Below are 21,018 nucleotides of genomic sequence, written 5' to 3' on the forward strand. Positions count from 1 at the left end.
TTCTGAACATGAAATGAGTGTGAACAGGTAGTGTCATCTTCCTGAGCCTTTTGGCAAACAGCTGTAGTGACTCTTCTGCAACTCATAGGTTTACTAAGCTTCAGCAGAGTGAAAAATGACCAGTATCTTGTCATTTTTTCAGTTATCCTATTCAGAACCCTGGGGGCCACTGAAAGTAAAACATGGTCAGGTCACTTTCACTCTGGTGATGCTTGAGCTGCAATGTTTGTCCACAGAGTGCAGGTTGGGAGTGGCTCATGTCACTAAATAGTGACTTCTCTGGTCAGGTAAGGAACTGAAGTGGTAGTTTTCATATGGATTTCCGTTCAGTCCCCTTGGGCATAAAGATGATGGCTGTGATGTGTCTGGAGGGTGTATAGTTGGGGAAAATGTATCATGTGCATCTGCCTGGGTACGTGCATGTGTACAACCTCAGGGCTTCAACGTGGCTGTAGAAGAAGACCCCTAAAAAAAGATAACCCCAGATGAAGTTACATTTATTTTGCCTATGAGATTTTTATGTGAGTATAACTGAATCATTTCCAAGCTGAGTCATCTGGAAAATTGCTTCTTGGATTACTGGCACATGCAGTCGCTATTTTTGCAATGTATTCCAATTAAATGCAATGATATAAACAGAACTGGTTGTAGTAAAGGTGAGCAGTTTTTCTGTTTAGAAGTGAGGTCTGGACTACAGTAGTTTAGTGACTTTTAACTATTTGTCTTCTGGGTAGAATTATTGATATCCTGTAAAAGAATTTTCCCTGTGTTAAGACTCCTAACCCTTTTTGTGCATTGAGCTGAACATGCAGCAAAGGAAATGCCAGTGTTTTTTTAATAGGTGTCATTTTCAAGATGTCTACTACACAGACACATTTGAGAGACAAACTGTTGTTCTCCAAAGGACCATATTCTGCCTTTGCTCTGCAGCAGCACTCCCATTGGCGTGGCTGGAAGTCATGTGGGCAGCAAATGCAGTATGTTGCCTGAAGAGACTTAAACTGTTGATTAAACTGTATAGCTTAGGTCTGTTTTCACTTTTCTTTCAGGACATAGATATGTATTATCAAGAAACAGATACACCTGCAATGGCCAGAACTTCAAACCTTAATGAGGAGCTTGGGCAGGTGAGAGAACCTCATTGGGAATATCGTACTTGTCATATAACTTAGGAGAAACACATGAAAAGGTACCATACAAAGGCAACGATTTTCTTATAATAATTATAGGCTTTTCTCTGGTCCACCTCTTACCCTGAGATAGGGAAGCTCTATTTTACAGGTAGATAATTGTGCTGCACAGCAAGATTAAGTGACTTGTCCAAGGGCACTTAATTCCTGACTCTGACTTAGACTATTTGAACCCAAATCTCCTACGTCCTAGTTCAGTGCCTGAACCAAAAGACCATCTTTCCTCCTCTAAGGGGCCAAATTCTGCCCTGGAATGTGTATGTTTGTCACATGCTGGGGTGTAGTTCAGACCAGTTAGGGGCTGTGTCCCCACTTGCCCTACAAGCTTGGGTGCTCCCAATTCTTTGCTGATTTAACTCCCAACCTGGGCCCTTCACAACCAGCCACAGAGCATGCAGGGCACCCCCTGAGTATCTGTGTATAGCTGCAGCCTCCTAGCAACACTCCATTCACACCCTAGCTCCCACTAGCCTTGGTTACCACTTGCAGGGTGACCCCCAACACACCCTGCCCTGAATTTTCCCAAAAATGTGTGTTCTGCACTGTTCAGCCCGCTCCTGGACAGTATAGATATTAGAGGTCTGTTGCCCTTGCAAGGGGTCAATATTCAACAGTTTGCTTTTTAACTGGAGTTACCCAAATCATTCAGTTTAAACACAACACTGGATTAGTTTTGATTAAAACAAGTTTATTTAACTACAAAGAGATAGGTTTTAAGTGAGTACAAGTACAAAGCAGTAAAGTCAGAAATGGTTACCAGAGAAATAAAGATAAAACGCTTTCTAGTAACTAAAACTTACCGAGCTAGACTTGGTTCTAGGTAAAATCTGTACCACATGTTCCCAGCAACATTGCTTGCCAAATTTTCATGTTAGGATCCCTCCCCAAAAAGCTGATGCTTTTGTCATCTTGGGTGAAAGAGAGATGGAAAGAAATAATATCTGGGGTGGTTTTGGCCCTCACTTTTATAGTCCAGTCAGTCTTTGAAATGCATTTTCCTGATGGCTACCCCTAGATAAAGTTCCTTCCCACTCTGAGGATGAAGACATGGAATCTGGTGGTGAAAGAGGTTCCATGTTTTTGTTTGTTAAAATGCAGATCGATCTGTCCCTGCCTGCCTTTGTTGTCAAAGAATGGCCACTTGACTGGTTAACTTTGCTGACACCTGGCTAGAGGTGTTAGTTTGTCCTTTGTCTTTGATAAACAGGCTTACCCCTTCCCCAGACGTGTCTGATAAACACATTTCCATCATCACCTCAGCTTATCTTCATAACTTTACATATAATGTTGCTACCCACATTTCACCACGGTATTATTGACCAGTGAGTTATTAGCTTTCAAATGATATCTCTCAAAGCATATTTTGTACAAAGATTGTGACAGTAGTGTGAAGGGTTTTAATACAGGGGTGCATTCAGTCAGTGTTCTTCCCGTTAATTTCTGTAGGAGCTGCTGGAGTGTATTTGAGGGCACAGTTTTGTCTAAAGTGTTGCCTCAGTTTTTATTAAGGTCTGTTTTAGAAGATCATAAACCTACTCTGAGTCTGCAGGCTTGTACATGTGCCTCCGTTGTCCTACCGACACACCGATTGCATGTAGTCTATTGAGATATGAGATATTGAACACTGGTGAGTGTGGTTAACAGCTCTCAATTTTGGAAACCAGGTTGAGGGAGGGGCTGTTTCTTCCCTCACTGACCTCCGTGCAGAGTATTTGCTAGAGATGAGAGATTCATAGATTTAATGCCAGAAGGAACCATTATGCTCATCTTAGTTCCACCTCCTGTGTAATGCAGACCATAGAATTTCACCCAGTAATTCCTGCATCAAGCACCATAACTTGCAGTTGAACAACAGCATATATTTTTAGAAAGACGGTGACTTTTTATCTCAGGTCAGTAGATGCATGATTTTATCCCAAAGCTTTCATTCTAATTCAGCATTCTGGATCTCTAATTAAATTGTTTATTAAATCCTAGCTGTACCTTCTAACTCCCTATAACACCAAGTGCAAATGTTGTACTCTTTATTCTGCAACAAGGAAAATAGAAAGACATTAGTGAATATCTCTTCATCCAATTCAGTCATTCCTGAACTGGATGAAGAGCAAGTCACTGTCACGGCTGGGTCGTGGGCAGCCGAACCTAATAGTAGGAGCCAGAGTCCATGGTCACGAGACAGGAGTGAAGAATCAATTGGTGTGGAATACTGGGAGGTCAGAAGCAGGAGACAAACTGGCGATCAGAACAAGAGACAGGTCAAGTCAGGATACCAGTGGGTCAGAGGTAGGCAACAAACTGAAAGTCAGAAATCACAAGTCAGATGCCCCGAGTAAAGACAGGTCAGAATGCCAAGGGATCAAGCCAGGGAAGCATGAGCAGGTAGTAGGAGCTGGTAGCAGGAAGCACAAGGCCATAGTCTAAAGCAGGGCAGAGCCCACTTGTTCAGATGGCTTCTTGGTCCTGCTGTTGGCTTAAGTAGGGTCAGTAGGCCAATCAGCGGCTCTAGGATCCCACCAATCCGGCCTCAGGGGTGGCGCCTCCCACTGGGGCTGGGCTTCATGGATCTCAGGTAAGCTGTTGCCAGTAACTGCCAAGTGAAGAGCTGGCAAGAAGGTGCTTCCATGAACCTCGCTGGCCCAGGTTTGAAACCTGTGGAGTCATTACACTTGCATTCTTACAAGAGCATTTATTGTAAGTCCTTCAGGGCAGGGACCATCTGTTTTGTTGTGTTTGTACAGGAGCTAGCACATTGGGGTCCTGGTCCATGACTAGGGCTCCTCGGTGCGATGATAGTACAAATAATTAGTGATAATAATAATTAATAATGTCTCAACCTGTTCTAATTAAAGTATAAAATATGTGTGGTTGCTCAAAACTTTTCTGTACAATTCTGAATAACAAATAGAATATTTTTCAGACTTAAGGAACTTCCCAGTCAACTTTCCCAAAATAAAATTCCAGAAAATGTGGAGACCTTACAGGCAGAATTTCTATTGTAGCATTCGAAAATGATTATCACTGTTAGATATGTATATTCATTATCTACTTTTTAACATGCCAAATCTTTACATTGAAAATTTATAATGGACCTTTTTTTCTAAAGCCCTTTCCCAGCAGAGTCCTAGGCTTGTGCATAACAGATTTACTGAAAGCACAGTTTTTAACAGATTGGTTGACACTGTTTTTCCTTCTTAGAGTAAGACTGGTCTTTCCCCCAGGCCAAGAATTTGAATAATGGAAATTCTGATTTTAATCTGGAATCTTTTGGATCCTCAGGGCTTTCATATCTCTTAATGAACTATACAGTGTAATTAGGCTAGCATGCATCTAATTTACATATATCTTAATGTATCCATCAGTCATTGACTTTATTATCATTTGCTTGAGGTAACTAGATAACTTGCCTTGGTTTTTTTATATTTTCAATTTGATAGCAGGATCATAAATGTCCCTCTGTCTAAAATGATTATCAGTGCTGAATATATTAGGAGTCACACTGGGTTGGAAGACAGTTTCCATCTGAAGCCCAGTTTTAGGCAACCTCTCCGACATAAAACTTTGAGTGTCTCAGCTTTTGGCTACCCACTCTGAGATATATGAATTCGAGACACCAGTTTACAGAAGGTTTTGAATGTCTATTCTTCAAATTTAAGCCCCCATTAGCTGACTCAAGTTGGGCACTCAAAAATTGAGGCACCCAAAATCGCTAGTCATGTTTGAAAATGTAGACCTTCACGTTTAGCTGAGTGAACAAGTAAATTTTGAGTTGTGGATCTTTGAAAAATGACCAGGTTATGTAGGTAGGTTGTGGAAATGCAGTCACTGGAGATTTTTAACAGGTTAGACAAAAACCTGTCAGGGATAGTCTAGGGTTACTTAATCCTGCCTCAGTGTGGGAGGATGGACTAGCTGACTTGTTGTGGTCTCTTCCAGCCCTCCATTTCTATGAATGCTTTTTCTTCTTAGGGACATTTTTATAATTTGTTTAAATCAACAGTTTGACTTATCTACAAATGTGACTTCTGTACTAGGACTCCATAAAAACTTGTGCAATGGACTGGCTCTACTTTCTAATGTTTACTTTACCAGTTAAGTTGTTCAAAGCCAAAGAGGGTTACATAAGGTACAAGTTGTAATTGGTGAGCATATAACTAGGGCTGATCAGGTAATATCCATGGAATAATTTTAATGTATTTCATGATAATTCTTGAATAGTCAAGAAATGTAAATTATATGAAATGTTATTAATACAATGAATATATTGTCATTATTAGCCCAGGTCTGTTCTAGAGGCCCCTTTTGAGGCTTCATGAAGATAAGTATAAAAGGATTGGTACATTTAAATAAACCTAAAGGAAATCCTAGTACAAAAGCATTGCTAAAATAGAGTTAAGGCTGAGAATAGATCTTTCTTAAAACAAGATTCATAGGAAAATTAAAATAACAAAATAAGGAAGTGTTCAAAAATCTGGAAATTGTGTTAAGGATCCAGGGCCAAGGTCCTGTGAAAGAAACTTAAGTTTGCCCTGTTGAATGTGTGAGTCACAACAGCATAAGACTTTTGTTGTATGAAGGTATGACCCTTTCAGGTTATATCTGGTACAGGCAGCGGCATCTCCAGGCACCAGCGCTCCAAGCGGGTACGCCGAATCCGCAGGAACGGGGACCTCCCGCAGGCAAGCCGCCGAAGGCAGCCTGCCTGCCGTGCTTGGGGCAGCAAAAAAGCTAGAGCCGCCCCTGGGTACAGGGGAATTAATACCCTTATTATAAAGGTGTAGAGGTGAATGCCTGGCTTGTGTCTGGAAGTTAGGGATGTTAACACACATCTGGAGGGCTGGTGGAGTACAGTGGGATCTCCAGGTGGTATTAAAGGTGTGGATGGGTGTCAGTGGAGCCTTTCATAGCCAAGTGACAAACAAGACTTGGGTGAATATCTGTCAGATATGTGGAAAATGAGCAATGGGACATTGTGATCTCTGATTCAAACCAGGAATGTGAGGACGTACTGGTCTCCAGCCTGTAAGTGATGGATGGATTTGCAGTTCACAGGACCTCATGCAGAATTTTTTTGAATTAAAATTGGTGTTGGATTCTTAACTGAGAATTTATAGACACTTTTTGTTAGCATTTTGTTCATTTAAACTTCTAGCGCTATATCTTCAGCTGATGTAAATCAGCATAGCTCCACTGATTATAGTGAAGCTCTGACAATTTATACCCACTCAGGATCTGGTCCTTACTTGTTTTTAGAGGAACTATATTACCAATATTAACTCTTATTTTAATTTTTTTTCCTGGGAATTTGCCTGTAGCTTTTGTAAGATAGAACAAATCATCTCTGACAAACTGCAACAAGTTTGCATTGGCCTGTACTGCTGTATTTCCTAAACATGCATACTTTCTTGTGTTTTTTTTTTCTGATTTAATGTATATTTTCCTTTTGTTTGGACTGTGCTTCTATGCAAGTTAATCTTGTGAACTTGCTACAATTGTTTCATTTGTATTCTAGGTAAAATACCTGTTTTCTGATAAAACAGGCACTCTAACATGCAATATTATGAACTTCAAGAAATGTAGTATTGCTGGAGTGACATACGGGTAGGTACTATTTCTATAAACTCCATAGCTTAATAATTAATTTTATTAATTCTGCAAATTGGTATTCTGTTCTGTAACAAAATTAAATTTAACTGTTTGGTTGTATTAATAGAAATTCATTTTTGTGCCCATAAAATAAATTGTTAGTTTCTCCTGCAGCGTGAATTATGGAATGCAGAGGTTGAAATAATTTAAATGTGATGGTGGAAAGGTTTGTTTGAATAAGGTGTTCTCCTCTTCCTCTTACCTAACTGGTTAGAATGAAACAAGTGGTGCTAAATGAGTTTCAGGCCTTTCATCATAGGGTTTTCCTTAGGGAACCAAATGTTGGGTCAAGACCTTATCCAACTAAAATCATTGACTTCAGCTGAACTAGGATTTAGCCCATAGTTCATATTTGGTGACCAATTCTTCATTCTTTTGTCTGGTAACATTCCCCCAGAAAGGGCAACTACTTCTCATTTTTATGCTGTCTGCTTTAAATCGTTGGGTTTGTTTATTTTTAATACAAAGAATCAATTTGGTTTCTAGCTCCTGGGAACCTGTGCAGGGGTGCATAATCCCCAGTATGGAATCTTCTGTGGCCATGTTTTTATAACATAAAGTATATTATGTCTTTAATTTCTTCTATTTTGCCTCTCCTAAAAAACTGGTTATACTTTATGTGGTCTGCCAGTTTGTAAAGCTCTTGTGAAGGTATATAAATTGTATTTAATTGAAATCTTTGGAAGGAGGAAGGTTAAATCTCTGCTACAAGTTGATGAACATGTTTCCAGGGTATTGGTGTTTCAAACCTGATTTTTTTTAACCACTTAGCTCTATGTTGTCATGTACTCCCTTTCTTTTATCAAACTAGCCAATAACTATACATTTTTCCCTTCTTTTAGTCACTTTCCGGAGTTGGAAAGAGAACGTTCATCAGAAGACTTTAGGTAATAATCATTGACTGGAACTAGTTTGGGACTATACAAAGGAAGACAGCTAGCACATATCTAACACATATAAATGAAAGATTATTGTTTGTCCAAAGTTTAGAGTCAGAATGGAAAAGCCCAAGGCGTGACAAAAATGATTAGGGGTATGGAATAGCTGCCGTATGAGAAGAGATTAAAAAGAATGGGACTTTTCAGCTTGGAAAAGAGATGACTAAGGGGGGATATGATAGAGGTCTATAAAATCATGACTGGTGTGGAGAAAGTAAATAAGGAAGTGTTATTTACTCCTTCTCATAACACAAAAACTAGGAGTCACCAAATGAAATTAATAGGCAGTAGGTTTAAAACAAACAAAAGGAAGTATTTCTTCACACAACGCATAGTCAACCTGTGGAACTCTTTGTCAGAGGATGTTGTGAAGGCCAAGTCTATAACAGGGTTAAAAAAACTAGATAAGTTCATGGAGGATAGGTCCACCAATGGCTATTAGCCAGTATGGGCAGGGATAGTGTCCCTAGCCTCTGTTCGCCAGAGGCTGGGAATGTGCGACAGGGGATGGATCACGTGTTGATTACCTGTTCTGTTCAATCCCTTCTGGGGCACCTGGCATTGGCCACTGTCGGAAGGATACTGGGCTAGATGGGCCTTTGGTCTGACCCAGTATGGCCATTGTTATGTTCTTATGTTAACTTGCAATCTGATCAAGAACTGTCTGAATGGAAATATCTAGGCAGATGACATGAGGACGTCTTTTGTTTAAAATAGAGGTTTTTTTAATAGAAAAATAAAAAAATAGGAAGCAGGAGTCTGTGTAGGCCTCCAGAGTGATCTCATGGTGAAACCCTGGCAGGGAGCTTTAGGCAAGAACTGTCACTGCCACTGTAACTGATTCAGATTGAAATGAGGCAGGAAAGAAGAGATGCCAGAGGAAGCGTGTGAACTGGCTGTTAATGACAAATATAGGTTAGCAATGAGGAAGGTGTACATTGGAGTTGCTGTCCGAGGAAACAGTTGAAAACGGGATGCAATTCCCTTTCTGCCCAAAATGTTGAGCCTCTTCCCTCTTTCCTTACCGGTGTTTTTGTTTCATTTTGATTTTAATTTTTCTTACCTTTGGCCAAGTGAGTTGGGTTTCCCTATTGATCCTGCCTCTTCCCAGGTCCTGAAGTGGCCTCTAAGGAAGGAAGAAGCACTTCCTGTCTAACTGACATGAGGTGCTATTTTTGGTGGGGTGGATTTTCTGTCTCTGCCTCTCCTTCTTCTGTTTTTTCTTCCATTTCCTCCTCTGTTCATTTCTTTGCCATCAATATTCCACCATCTTTCTCTTCTCTTTGTCCACATCCTATTTCTTTCCTTGTTGTTTCTTTCCCCGTCCCCCATGGTCTCCTTTTCCTCTGCTCTTCCTTCTTACCTTCCTCTTGCATCTTTTCCTCTTTTTTCCCCCTTTCTCCACAAGTTTTTTCCCCTCCACCACCTTTTTGCACTTTTCTCCACTCCCCCTTGCAATTGCTCCCTTCCATCTCTCTGATGTGCCCTCTCTTGCTGCTACCGTAGTACACACGACACAGTGTCACCTACAAGAGAGGAGGGAATGCTGCTTCTTGAATCAACACAGTGCTTCCCAGCCTCTGCTTTACAGCACCATGGAGGATTCTTTACTGAAAGTGTGCTGGGCAGTGCTATACTATGTTAGCATCATTCAACTGCATAAGCATGAGCCTACAGGACAACTTGAAAAGTTCAGGCAGGTTTTATTGATATGAAAGATCCCAAAAGAGACTGTTTGTAGTAAAGATAGATGGAGAGGAGTAGAGATTGAGAGAGAGAAATGATAAATTTTGAGATGGTTAACATCAAAACTTTTAAATTAAACAGAGCAACCTAATTCAAAGGAACACAGTCAACTTTAAATCTAGTCCATTTCAAACAAAATCTAGTAATCTCAAACATATTTAAAAGTAACATTTGATACTACACCTGCCCTGTGTCTCCTACCAATTTCTGAGGTTTTACAGCCACATTTTTCCTGTTTTTTAAAACATTTTTCTTTCTTCTGTTGATGAGTGAAAGACCCACAAACAGGGAGCACTGACTATACAGGAGAAAGAGTGAAAATGCTGATAGGCAAATTGCTGTAAAATGAACAAAATAAACTGAAAATAAAGACAAGTATTTCTCCCTGCTTCTCCCTTTCACTTACAATAATATTAGGTGCTACTTGTAATAATAGTAGATAATATGTTTTTAGACAGTAATGTGATTTTCTTTTTTTAGTTGATGCTGTCCCTTTAATATTTCCTGATGAGGTCTATATTAATAATGGAAAAGAAAATGTTGCCATTGTAGTGTTAAATGTAATAATCCCTTTTCTTGCTCCACAGCCAGTTACCTCCTTCTACCAGTGAATCATGCGAATTTGATGACCCACGGCTGTTGCAGAATATTGAAAGTGACCATGTAAGTCTAGTTCTCAAATATTACTTAACTTACGTCTCAAAAATATGCTAGGTCTTTCTGTCTGCTCTCCCTGGGATGGAAGGTCACTGGCAGATTTGCTCAAGTGTGTATGATCATGTCACCTACTACTGGTGCATTCTACCAAGGATAGAAGCACTTAAAGAAAGGAAGGTGGGGGAGAAAAGTAGTTGAGTAGAGATGAGAAGGGAGAAGAAATGGAGAACTAAAGGGGAAGAGTAAAAAAGAGGAGGGAGTGCTACCTCTGATGTTGAACTCTGACCAAACGGTGACTTTTATATGGGTACCAGCTAGTTTCTGTTAACAGATGTAGTTTTATAATATGGGATGGTAAGAATCCTAACCACTGAGAGAGATTTTATAGGTTCAGTAATACTCGATTTTTCAGAGATGTTCCATAGATACTGTGCTATCGGAAACAATTTACTTCCATTGAAAGAAGTATTGATTCTTGTAATATTGGTCCTTGATACTGGCAGCATGGTGCTTTCTGCAGGTCTCACTAAATACTGCACTATCCCAAAGGCAGACTCTGGAATTAACTTATATGGACCTGCGTGAGAGGAAGTTTAATAACAAAATGAACTTAGGCTAAGACTTCTTTTAAAAGTGACTAGTGATTTTAGGTGGCCCAGGTTTGGGTGCCCAACTGGAGGTGTCTTGAAAGGGCCTTTTTTCCTCAGGTGGGAACTCAGCACTTTCTGAAATCTAAACATTGAGTTACCCAAATTCATTTTTGAAAATGTTGGCCCTTGCCTTTCTCTTTAGTATCTCAGAGACTGCTACCACTCTAACTAGGTTTTGGTTTTGTAAACTAATGGGTGCCAAGCTTAAAAAAATAAAAATGGTCAGATTAGTATTAGTAATTATACAATATTTAAAGTACAGTATTTAAAGTATTATTTGGTGAGGAATCTTTTTATTAAAAGAAGCTTTAAGGAGACATTGTGCACAACCACATGACTTTCTCTTCTGTTTACACCTTCTAATACTTCAGAACTATAATTACAACATAATATGAATGCCTGAAGGTTTAATGAATTAATAATGATCAATGGCATAATGTACTGTCATGGAGTCTGCAGATGTTTGTGGATTTCAGTTTCCATCTATTCATCAGAGAGGTAGTCCAGCCAGCAGAATATATTTTATTCTTTTACTTGACCCTGCATTGCAGTAAACTGCATCAAGAAAAGCTCCTGTCCCATGCACATCACCACAGCCCAGTTTAGGTATCTTTACATTCTTCTGATTTGTATTCATTAGATCAGTGGTTTTCAACCTGTGGTCTCTTGTTCCCTAGGGGTTTGCAGACTATGTCTAAGGGGTCCGCAAAAGATGACTATACAAATTTAAGTTTCAGATCCCACAAAGGGCATTCAGTTTTTCTGATCAAGCAAAAGTATGTGAATACCTCCACCTACAGGTCAAAACCCAGAAGTGTTGTTACCATAGAAGCCCACAGTTTAGTGCCCTTTCTCACACCGCATCCAGGGCCGGTGCAACCACTAGGTGAACTAGGCGGCCGCCTAGGGCGCCAAGTGGTTGGAGGTGCCAAAAAGCACGCTCAGGGGAGGCAGTAGACTGGAGTGTAGGTGAGCTGGGGAAGGGGAGCATGGGGAGGGCTGCCCGCAGCAAGTAATGGGGGGGGGGCGTGCAGGGGAACCGCTCCCCGCCCCAGCTCACCTCCGCTCCGCCTTCTCCCCTGAGCACGCCGCCCCTGCTCTAATTCTCCTCCCCTCCCAGGCTTGCCGCGCCAAACAGCTGATTGGCGCTACAAGCCTGAGAGGCGGGAGAAGTGGAGCAGCGCCGGCGTGCTCAGGGGAGAAGGCGGAGCGGAGGTGAGCTGGGGCGGGGAGCTGCCACAGGGGGGCCTGCCTGGGCGGAGTGGGGGCGGGGAGCTGCCGCAGGGGCGCCGCAGGGCGGAGCAGGGAGCTGCCGCGGGGGGCTCCCCGGGAGGAGGGGAGGTGGGGAGCTGCCGCAGGGGGCTCCCTGGCTCTTCCCCATGGCCCCGCCCCTGCTGTTCCACAGGGCCTCACAGTGACAGTACAGTCAATACAAGTGCTCCTGGTGAGGACACACACTGCTGACACAGGGAGCAGTGTGTAGACACGCACAGGTGATGTAATTACTGCAGCAGCTGTGCGCTGATATAAGTTAGATCAACTTAATTTTGTAGTGTAGACACGGTGTCAGTCTGGAATGAGTGTAAGTTAACATCTGATGGCAGCTCAATGGTCTATGAGAAATGTATCGTTCGGTGGATGCCACAATTTACACTAATTGGTGCCTTCATTAGTAGTCCTTGAGGAAAGGCCAATTCAAATGGATTGGGGAGACTGAATTACTCTCTCAACCTTAGAAGTGGTCCCTGAAACTAAGGATTGAGCAACACTGATGGAGCATTATGGGGAAGCTTGTATTGTCTGCCTGTGCTGTATGTGTTTTGTGCATAACTTGTGGACCTTGGTCTCTACAGCAATCTGTGATTGCTTTTCACAAACACTATATACACATGTGCTCACTCATTAGCATAGCCCTTGATTTCACACAGACTTCCCAGCCCAAGGTTGCAAGTCTATCTTATATCCCAGGAGAATGTTCTCCATCATCTGGGGACATTGCTGTCCACGTGCATCTTCTTTAAATTTCTTAGCTCTTTTGGTCCAATGCTAACTCTGAATATTGACTGATGGACAAATCCAATTTTGACTGTCAATCAAGGAGATTGATTATTCTGTAGAAAGATTATTCTGTAGAAAGTTTTCTGGGAGAAAAAATTCACTGTCACTTGACATATATGAAAGGATTCGCATGACCTCTTCATTAGGTTTTGGGGGAAGAAAGAATGCCCATATTTGCCTTTCACAGCTGCTTCCATTAGATGTTTTTTGCCACAGCATCAAGGAGATTAAACAGGCTGTATCCTTAGGAAAAAGCTCTAAATTCTTATTAGAATGGAAGTAGCTGACTTTTCAAGGACTTAAAATAATGTTTGCTGAGTATGTTAAACTGTTTATAAACTGGGTAAAATCGATTGATGGAACTTCAAAGTTGTGTATGTGTAACCCACAAATCTTCTGGGTGTGCTGTTCTGTCTCACCTAATGGCACTGAGACCACTTAGCGAGAGAGAGAGATAAAATGAGTCTGCTCTACAGCCTCAGCTAACAGCCAGTTGGCTTTTAGCTCATGCGGTAGAGGCTCATGCACTAAGCTCCAGAGATCCCATCCCACCCGCCCATGACTGGGGTCTGTCGGCATTACACATGCACAGTAAATACCCACAACGCTGAGCTGAGAACTAGCCCCCATGCCCTGACTCTGTTCTGTTTTATCACAGGCATAAAAAAATACTGCATCATTTTCTACACTTCTAGACTTTCATCTCAATAAAACACACAGGTGCGGATATACTGCAGTTTTTAAGAGTCTGTAGGAGGCTTCAGGGGACTGTGACACTTTTCAGGAAATAACTGCTTCAGCCCAAATTTTACCCACTCATCAGCACACAAACAATAAGAAATTGCCATGGTTTGGGAGGAAAAAGAATAATTTTCAAAAAAGCTGGTTGTCCGCACCCCTGCTCCACTTCCTTCTCATTGATATGTGCAATTTAAAAAAAAACAGATATTCGGTAACGGCTGGCAATTTGTTAAACAAACAAACCATCTTCTCCCATGTTTGTGGGACCTTCAGACCATGACAGTTAGAGGAAAATGAGTTTTGTTTGGATGTTGAGAGAGGTCAGATATGAATTCTTTCTATGTCTGTGCTTGAAGGGTGCTGAATACCTTCAACTCCTAGTGACTTCATGTTTCAGGGGTGCCCAGCATTTTACAGGACTGAGCCTCAAACAGGTGTGGTAGACAGGAGAAGTAATACTTGTTCTTGTCATATTGCATTTAGAACAGTAGTTTTCAACCTCTGGTCCATGGACCCCTGGAAGTCTGCAGACTGTTTAAGATTTCCAAAGGGGTCCGCACCTCCATTTGAAATTTTGTAGAGGTTTGCAAATGAAAAAAGGTTGAAAACCACTGATTTAAAGGCATTTAGCAATGGTGAGACCCAAGCCCACATGGGACTAAAATGGGTAATTATTTTGCTAGCTGTGCTGGTGGTAGAACTGTTATCTTGTGGGTAGTAAATACATATCATGTGACCCTGCAAAATGGTTTGTATGAACAAACTGACTGAAAAATAAGTCAATCTTCTTCCTTTCTGGAAATGTTATGAACCGTGGAGTTGATCTAACATTAAATGTCACTACCAAGTTAGAGATGCATTTTAAAGTCTTTTTTCTGTTACATTTTTTATCATTGTATCTGTCTGGAGATTCTTGGGGATAGAAATAATGGTGCTCTACCCGCTGTGGCATACAGGTGCAGATTTCCAAATCCACGACAATTAAATTGTGTACTCAGCACCCGCTCTGCTGGCAGAGAGGACCCAGTATTAACAAAGCCTGAGTCTTTGTTCCCCCTCTAGTGGCCAGACAACATAATGAGGTTTTGTAAGTCTGCCGCTGCCTCCTAATTTAACAGACCCTGACCTTTATCTCAAGCAGTAAAGGGTCATGCTTTTAGATCAGGCGGTCCTGGGTTCAGTTCCCCACACATAACCCAATGAAGGCATCACCATACTTGCAAATTTGGATTTTTGTGAGCATGTTCCTACATGTGTTTTAAAATCCGGACTTGCATGTGTGCATTGGATGCAATGTATATGGGTTGAGGATCTGGGCCAGGGAGTGCTTTGGTAAGAATTACATATACCATAGGGGGTCTCTTTTTAGGGTGAAACTTGAAAAGAAATAGATTTCTACTTCTAAGCACAAACATTAAAATTAGGGTTAACATGATTGGATGGGAATAACTGGTGCCTGGGAGAAAGAAGGTTGGAAGCAATGGTGCTGGTAAGAGTGGGAGCTACTAGTGGGCAGATGGGGAGCAAAACAAGATAAAGGGCAAAATAAAAAAGTAGAAAAATGTCCAGATATATAAAAAAGAAAAATGGGACTAAAAGAAGGCGGGGAGGAATCAAGAGTTAAAGCAGTGGTGGCATCTGTGCTGGGGCATGGCCCAAGGGCTAAACAAGGAATTTCAAGGGTCTGTTAGAATTTCAGCGACAGAATGGTTGGGTTCTCCTCTATTAAATGAAAACCATAACTAATAATGCAGAATCTGATAGTCTGTGTGGGCAGGGGGTACACTTCAAACGGAGAATCAGAATTATAACCACAGAAGTTGTTAATGAACATGAGGATCTTTGCACATAATTCTGAGGTAGTATTTTGATTCTGTCTCAGTCTTCATTGACACAATAAATATTGTGTCAGTGCTGGAACAATATAGCAAGAAAACAAATAGCAGCTGTGTGAAAGAGCTGAAGCGATAGGCCTCACTGTTTGGTGATCTGTTGCTATAGAATTGGGAGGTTGCCATGTAATCCATTGTAAACTGTGAAAACATAAAGACAGCAACAAATTAAATTGGCTTCATACAAGCCAAATAGAGGAGGAGGTAGCACTTAAAACCTATGATGCGGGGGAAGGCAGGTTCAGATGGAAAGAAATTGTGAAAGTGCATAATAGGCTAGGTAATATATTTGTTATGTGGACATCAAAGGCTTGCAGCAACAGATGCTGAAATGAGAATCCAGCAGGCTGCATATTTTGTGGAGATGGGGGTATAAGTTTCACCGCTTTCATTAGAAATAACACAGCAACTGCATGTAACCTCCTGGACAATAAAATTTCCATTTCTCACATTTCTTTTTGATGATACACCATCTGTTCATGTCCTTGAATGTAGTCTCTGCTCTCCGGTGTAATAATAAATTAGATGATTACCGGTATTTGCTCAGGATGGATCCAAATTCTGCTCTAAGATGTACCCATGCAATCCCATAGGGGTCTAATGATGGGAGCCAAATTCCATTCTTAACTATTAAAATATTCACAGTATAAAACAAATATACAAAGTAAACTAACCATATATGTACTAGGTGTATTGTTTTCTTTTTCAAAGACATCTTAAGACATCTGCTTCCCAACAATTTTTGAGCTTACTTAGTTTTTAATTGAAATGTCATGCAGTAGCTGTTGCAAGATGTTGTGGTCTTAGTATTGTGAAAAAAGAGTTAATCAGAAACCCTGCCAATGGCAGTGGATTTTACAGTTGAAGTGTAATGTGGGCTGTTACGCATTACTAGTAGCTGCGAGCCCTTGCTTTTGCAAGGGTATAATTAGTAAAATCATGTGTGGCTTTTAAAATAAAATCTGAAAATGGCTGAGAACTTAAAAGTTGGGCAGTAACAGACTGTGAATCCCACGGAGGATTGAATTTGCTCAGATTCTAAACAAAAAGAGCTCTCAACCATGCTTGTAGTTGTTTCCATCACTTCACACTGACTCAAGGCATTCTAGGCTTCAGAGAAGTTTGGGGTTATTGTGTCTGCTGGTTGTATTGTTGAGTGGATGGTTGTGTTGATTTGTGTGTCGACTGTGTTGTGCTGGGAGATTGTGTTGAATTGTGTGGGTGGGGAATGAGTGATGCATGCTGCCGTCAGGGGCTCTGTGTATTTGGGGTTATTGCGTGTATTGGTTTGGTGCTGTGTGGGTGGTTTTGAAGAACTGTGGCAGCTGGGCCAAGTATGCCACCATCTTTGCAGTCTCCCTCATACAACCAATGAAATTATTGCATGCAAATTAGCTGTAGAGTAGGGATGGTAATTGAGTGAGTTATCTATGCTACCTAGGACTCTAGGCTTGGCATAAATACGTGTCTTGCTGTTGCATGATTTGTAATTTGTAAAGTCAAAATGTCTGAGAACTTAAAAATTGTTCTCAGTGAATTCTGGGATTATTCAACCTGGTGATATTCTAAACAAAAAAAGCCCTCAACAATGTTTGTAGCTGTTTCTATTGCTTCACGCTGACTCAACAGACATTCTAGGCTTCAAAGAGTGACAGTCCTAGAATTTTATTATATAGGTTGTCCTTACTGTAGAACTGCAGTTTGAAGCAGAATTGTTTTTAACCTTACCTCTGAAGCTGCACAAAACTTATTTTTTTAATGGTAAAAAAGGGGCAAGGTGAAGGGAAATTATAGTAGTTGAATTACAGGACTAGGAGACAGGAATTCCAGAGTTTTAATTTTGGCTCTGTCACTTGTAGTAGGAAGAGAGCCTGAGACATAAGCCCTTGTATTAGAGGGCTGGTATGAGGCAGGACCTACTCACAGAATCTGACAGATAAAGAGGAACTGATCACAGAACTAAAAGTTAATGGTAGCTTAGGTACAAGTGATCATGACTTGATCACATTTATAGTGTGTAAGCAGAATAAAGTCCAGATCTCTCTCTCTCTCTCTCTCTCTCTCTCTCTTTCTGTATATATATACACACACGCGCACACACACATACGGCAATTAATAGGACCAATTTCACAAAGCTGAAAACAATTATGAGCCAAATCAGCTGGGCAGGAAGAATTTAATAAAAAAAGGTGAATAATTGAGAATTGTTTTAAGAACACCTTACTAGATGCCCCAAAAGCCACAATCCTACAATTGAGGAAGAAGGCTGTGCTGGTTAAAAACCAACCTAGATTAGAGGGGAAGTGAAAAAATATAACAAATGGAAGAAAGGGCAAGTTGATAGTAATGACTATAAATCAAAAGTTAAGAATTGTAGAAAATTGATAAGGGAAGCCAAGGGACACAAGTAGAACTCTGACTAGCAGAGTTAAGGACAATAAGAAGGAGTTGTTAAAATGTATTAGGAACAAAAAGAATGCTAACAATGGAATTGATCCATTACTAGCTGGAAATGGTAGAAATATCAATAATAATGCAAAAAAGTCAGAAGTATTCAATAAATACTTCTGTTCTGTATTTGGGGGAAAAACAGATGATGCAGAGTGACAATGCTCTTTCCATTCCACTAGTGTCTCGGGACGATGTTAAATAGAAGGTATAAAGATAGACATTTTAAAATCAGCAGACCCAGATAACTTGCATCCAAGAGTTTTAAAAGAGCTGTCTGAGGAGCTCACTGGACGGTCAGTGTTAATTTTCAATAATTTTTGGAGCACTGTGGACGTTCCAGAAGACTTGAAGAAAGCTAATATTGTACCAGGTTTTTTAAAGGGTCAACAGGATGACCCGAGTACATATAGGCCGGTCAGCCTGACATCAGTTCCAAACAAGATAATGGAGTGGCTGATATGAGACTCTGTTAATAAAGAACTAACGAAGGGTAGCGTCATTAATGTGAATCAACATGGATTTATGGAAAATAGATCCTTCCAAACCAACTTGTAATCTTTTTTGATGAGATTACAAGTTTGGTTGATAAAGGTAATAGTATTGATATAATATACTGAGACTTCTGAAAGGTGTTTGACTTTGTACCTCACAATATTTTGATTAAAAAATTAGAATCATGTAAAATTAACATGGCACACATTAAATGTATTGAAAACTGGCTAACTGGTAGGCCTCAACATGTAACTGTAAATGGGGAATCGTCATCCAGTGGGGTCCCACAGGGATCGGTTCTTGGCCCTATGCTATTTAACATTTTTATCAATGACCTGACAGAAGACATAAAACTATGACTGATAAAGTTTGCAGAGACACAAAAATTGGGGGAGTGGTAAATAAGGAAGAGGATAGGTCACTGATTCAGAACAACCTGGAACACTTGGTAAACTGGGCACAAGCAAATAATATGCATTTTAATATGGCTAAATGTAAATGTATACATCTGGCAACAAAGAAAGTAGGCCATACTTACATGATGGAGGACTCTATCCTGGGAAGTAGTGACTCTGAAAAAGATTTGGGAGTCATGATGGATAATCAGCTGAACGTGAGCTCATTGTGTGACATTGTGGCCAAAAGAACTAATGTGATCCTTGGATGCATAAAGGGGAATCTCAAGTAGGAGTAGAGAGGTTATTTTACCTCTGTATTTGGCACTGGAGCAACTGCTGCTGGAATACTGTATCCAGTTCTGGTGCCCAGAATTCAAGAAGGATGTTGATTAATTGGAGAGGGTTCAGAGAAGAGCCACGAGAATGATTTACAGATTAGAAAACATGCTTTATAGTGATTACAGTCAAGGAGCTCAATCTGTTTAGCTTAACAAAGAGATGGTTAAGGGGTGACTTGATTACCCTCTATAAGTACCCACCTGTGGAACAAATATTTGATAATGGGCTCTTCAGTCTGGTGGCAAAGATATCACCCGATCCTATGGCGGGAAGTTGAAGCTAGATAAATTTAGACTGGAACTAAGGTGTAAATTTTTTACTGTGAGGGTAATTGACCATTGGAAAAATTTACCATGGGTCATGGAGGATTCTCCATCACTGACAATTTGTAAATCCAGACTGGATGTTTTTCTAAAGATCTGTTTTAGGAATTATTTTGAAGAAGTTCTGTGGCCTGTGCTATATAGGAGGTCAGGCTAGATGATCACAATGGTCCCTTTTAAACTTTGAATCTATGAGTGAGAACTGGAAATCTTGGAATCATTTTTTTAATAAAATCTCAGATCATTTTTATATGACCATCTCTTATTCAACAAGGCCAGCTACAGTGCTATTGTAACACCGACAGACGCCGGTCATCAGGATCAAACCGGGGACCTCTGGAGCTTAGGGCATGAGCCTCTACCGCATGAGCTAAAAGCCAGCTGGCTGTTAGCTAAGGCTGTAGAGCAAATTTATTAATCTCTCTCTCTAAGTGGTCTCGGTGCTACTAGATGGGACTGAACACCATACCCAGAAGGTGTGTGGGTTATACTAGCAGGACAGTATAGTAGCTGATTGTGCATTTTTGGCTGTGTAAAGTTCACGCTGAGGTTTACAAGATGAGTGAGTGTTGTTGTCCTCTACTGGCCAGCCCATAGAGAGGATAAGGAATTTACTACTGCTGTCACCTTTAGCTCAAGTCATAGTCATAGAGTCTAAGGCCAGAAGGGACCACGAGATCATCTAGTCTGACCTCCTGTATATTATAGGCCACCAGCATCCACACACTAATCCCAACAACTGAAATTAGACCAAAGTATTACAGCCCACAGGAGACTAAACAATTGTGTGCCACAGGCAGAGAATAGGAGAGACCAAGGTGCACCAATGCTCAAGGCCCCAGCAATGGCAGGAAATTGATTGAGAGAGATACACAGATAATCTCAGCAAGTAACCTGCACTTACACACTGAAGAGGAAAGCATAATCCCCCTGAAGTCACTGCCAGTCTGACTGGGGGGAAATTCCTTCCCAGTCCCACATATGGCAATAAGTTAGACCCTGAGCATGTGAGTAAGAACTAGCCAACCAGGCACGAGAGAGAGAGAGAGAAAATGCTCTGCATGACCTCAGTAGTGAGCCCCACGGCTGCCGAGCCCTGCCCCCAACCATCACAAGCAACCCTGTCATATAATCCCACTCATAAATTTGAAGAGCTCTCTTAGAACTAATTAAGCTGTTTGTCCCCACAAGTCTTTTTAGCAGAGCACTTGGGCCTAATCCTATACTACATTGCTCCTTATGTGGTCATTTGCACCTGTGTAAATCTGGTATAAATGCTACCAAATCTCATTTTTTCCAGTCACAGTCCAATGGTAGCATTTTACACTAATTCCTTTGCTTTTACCTTGCAAAGATGTAAATGACTACACAAGGTGCAGGGCTGTACAAAATCAAGCCCCTTTTGTTTTTTTGAGTGGAAGGACAATGGTTCTGGCTTTCCAACTGTGTGTGTGTGTGTGTGTAAGTAATTTATCTGTAGATCGAGTGCTGCACACAGAA

General features: G+C 40.9%; 1 protein-coding gene across 1 annotated transcript in view; it reads left to right on the forward strand.

The window, feature by feature from the left end:
• Positions 1-21,018, forward strand: part of ATP8A2 (ATPase phospholipid transporting 8A2) — a 549,272-nt gene that overhangs the window by 73,636 nt on the left and 454,618 nt on the right. Inside the window, exons 13-16 of the mRNA XM_065423317.1 lie at positions 1,050-1,127; positions 6,700-6,788; positions 7,676-7,720; positions 10,105-10,180. Coding sequence (XP_065279389.1) covers positions 1,050-1,127; positions 6,700-6,788; positions 7,676-7,720; positions 10,105-10,180 — 288 coding nt within the window. The remainder of the gene's footprint in view (positions 1-1,049; positions 1,128-6,699; positions 6,789-7,675; positions 7,721-10,104; positions 10,181-21,018) is intronic.

This window comes from Emys orbicularis, chromosome 1 (assembly GCF_028017835.1).
Source record: "Emys orbicularis isolate rEmyOrb1 chromosome 1, rEmyOrb1.hap1, whole genome shotgun sequence".
In the NCBI taxonomy this organism is placed as follows: domain Eukaryota; kingdom Metazoa; phylum Chordata; order Testudines; family Emydidae; genus Emys; species Emys orbicularis.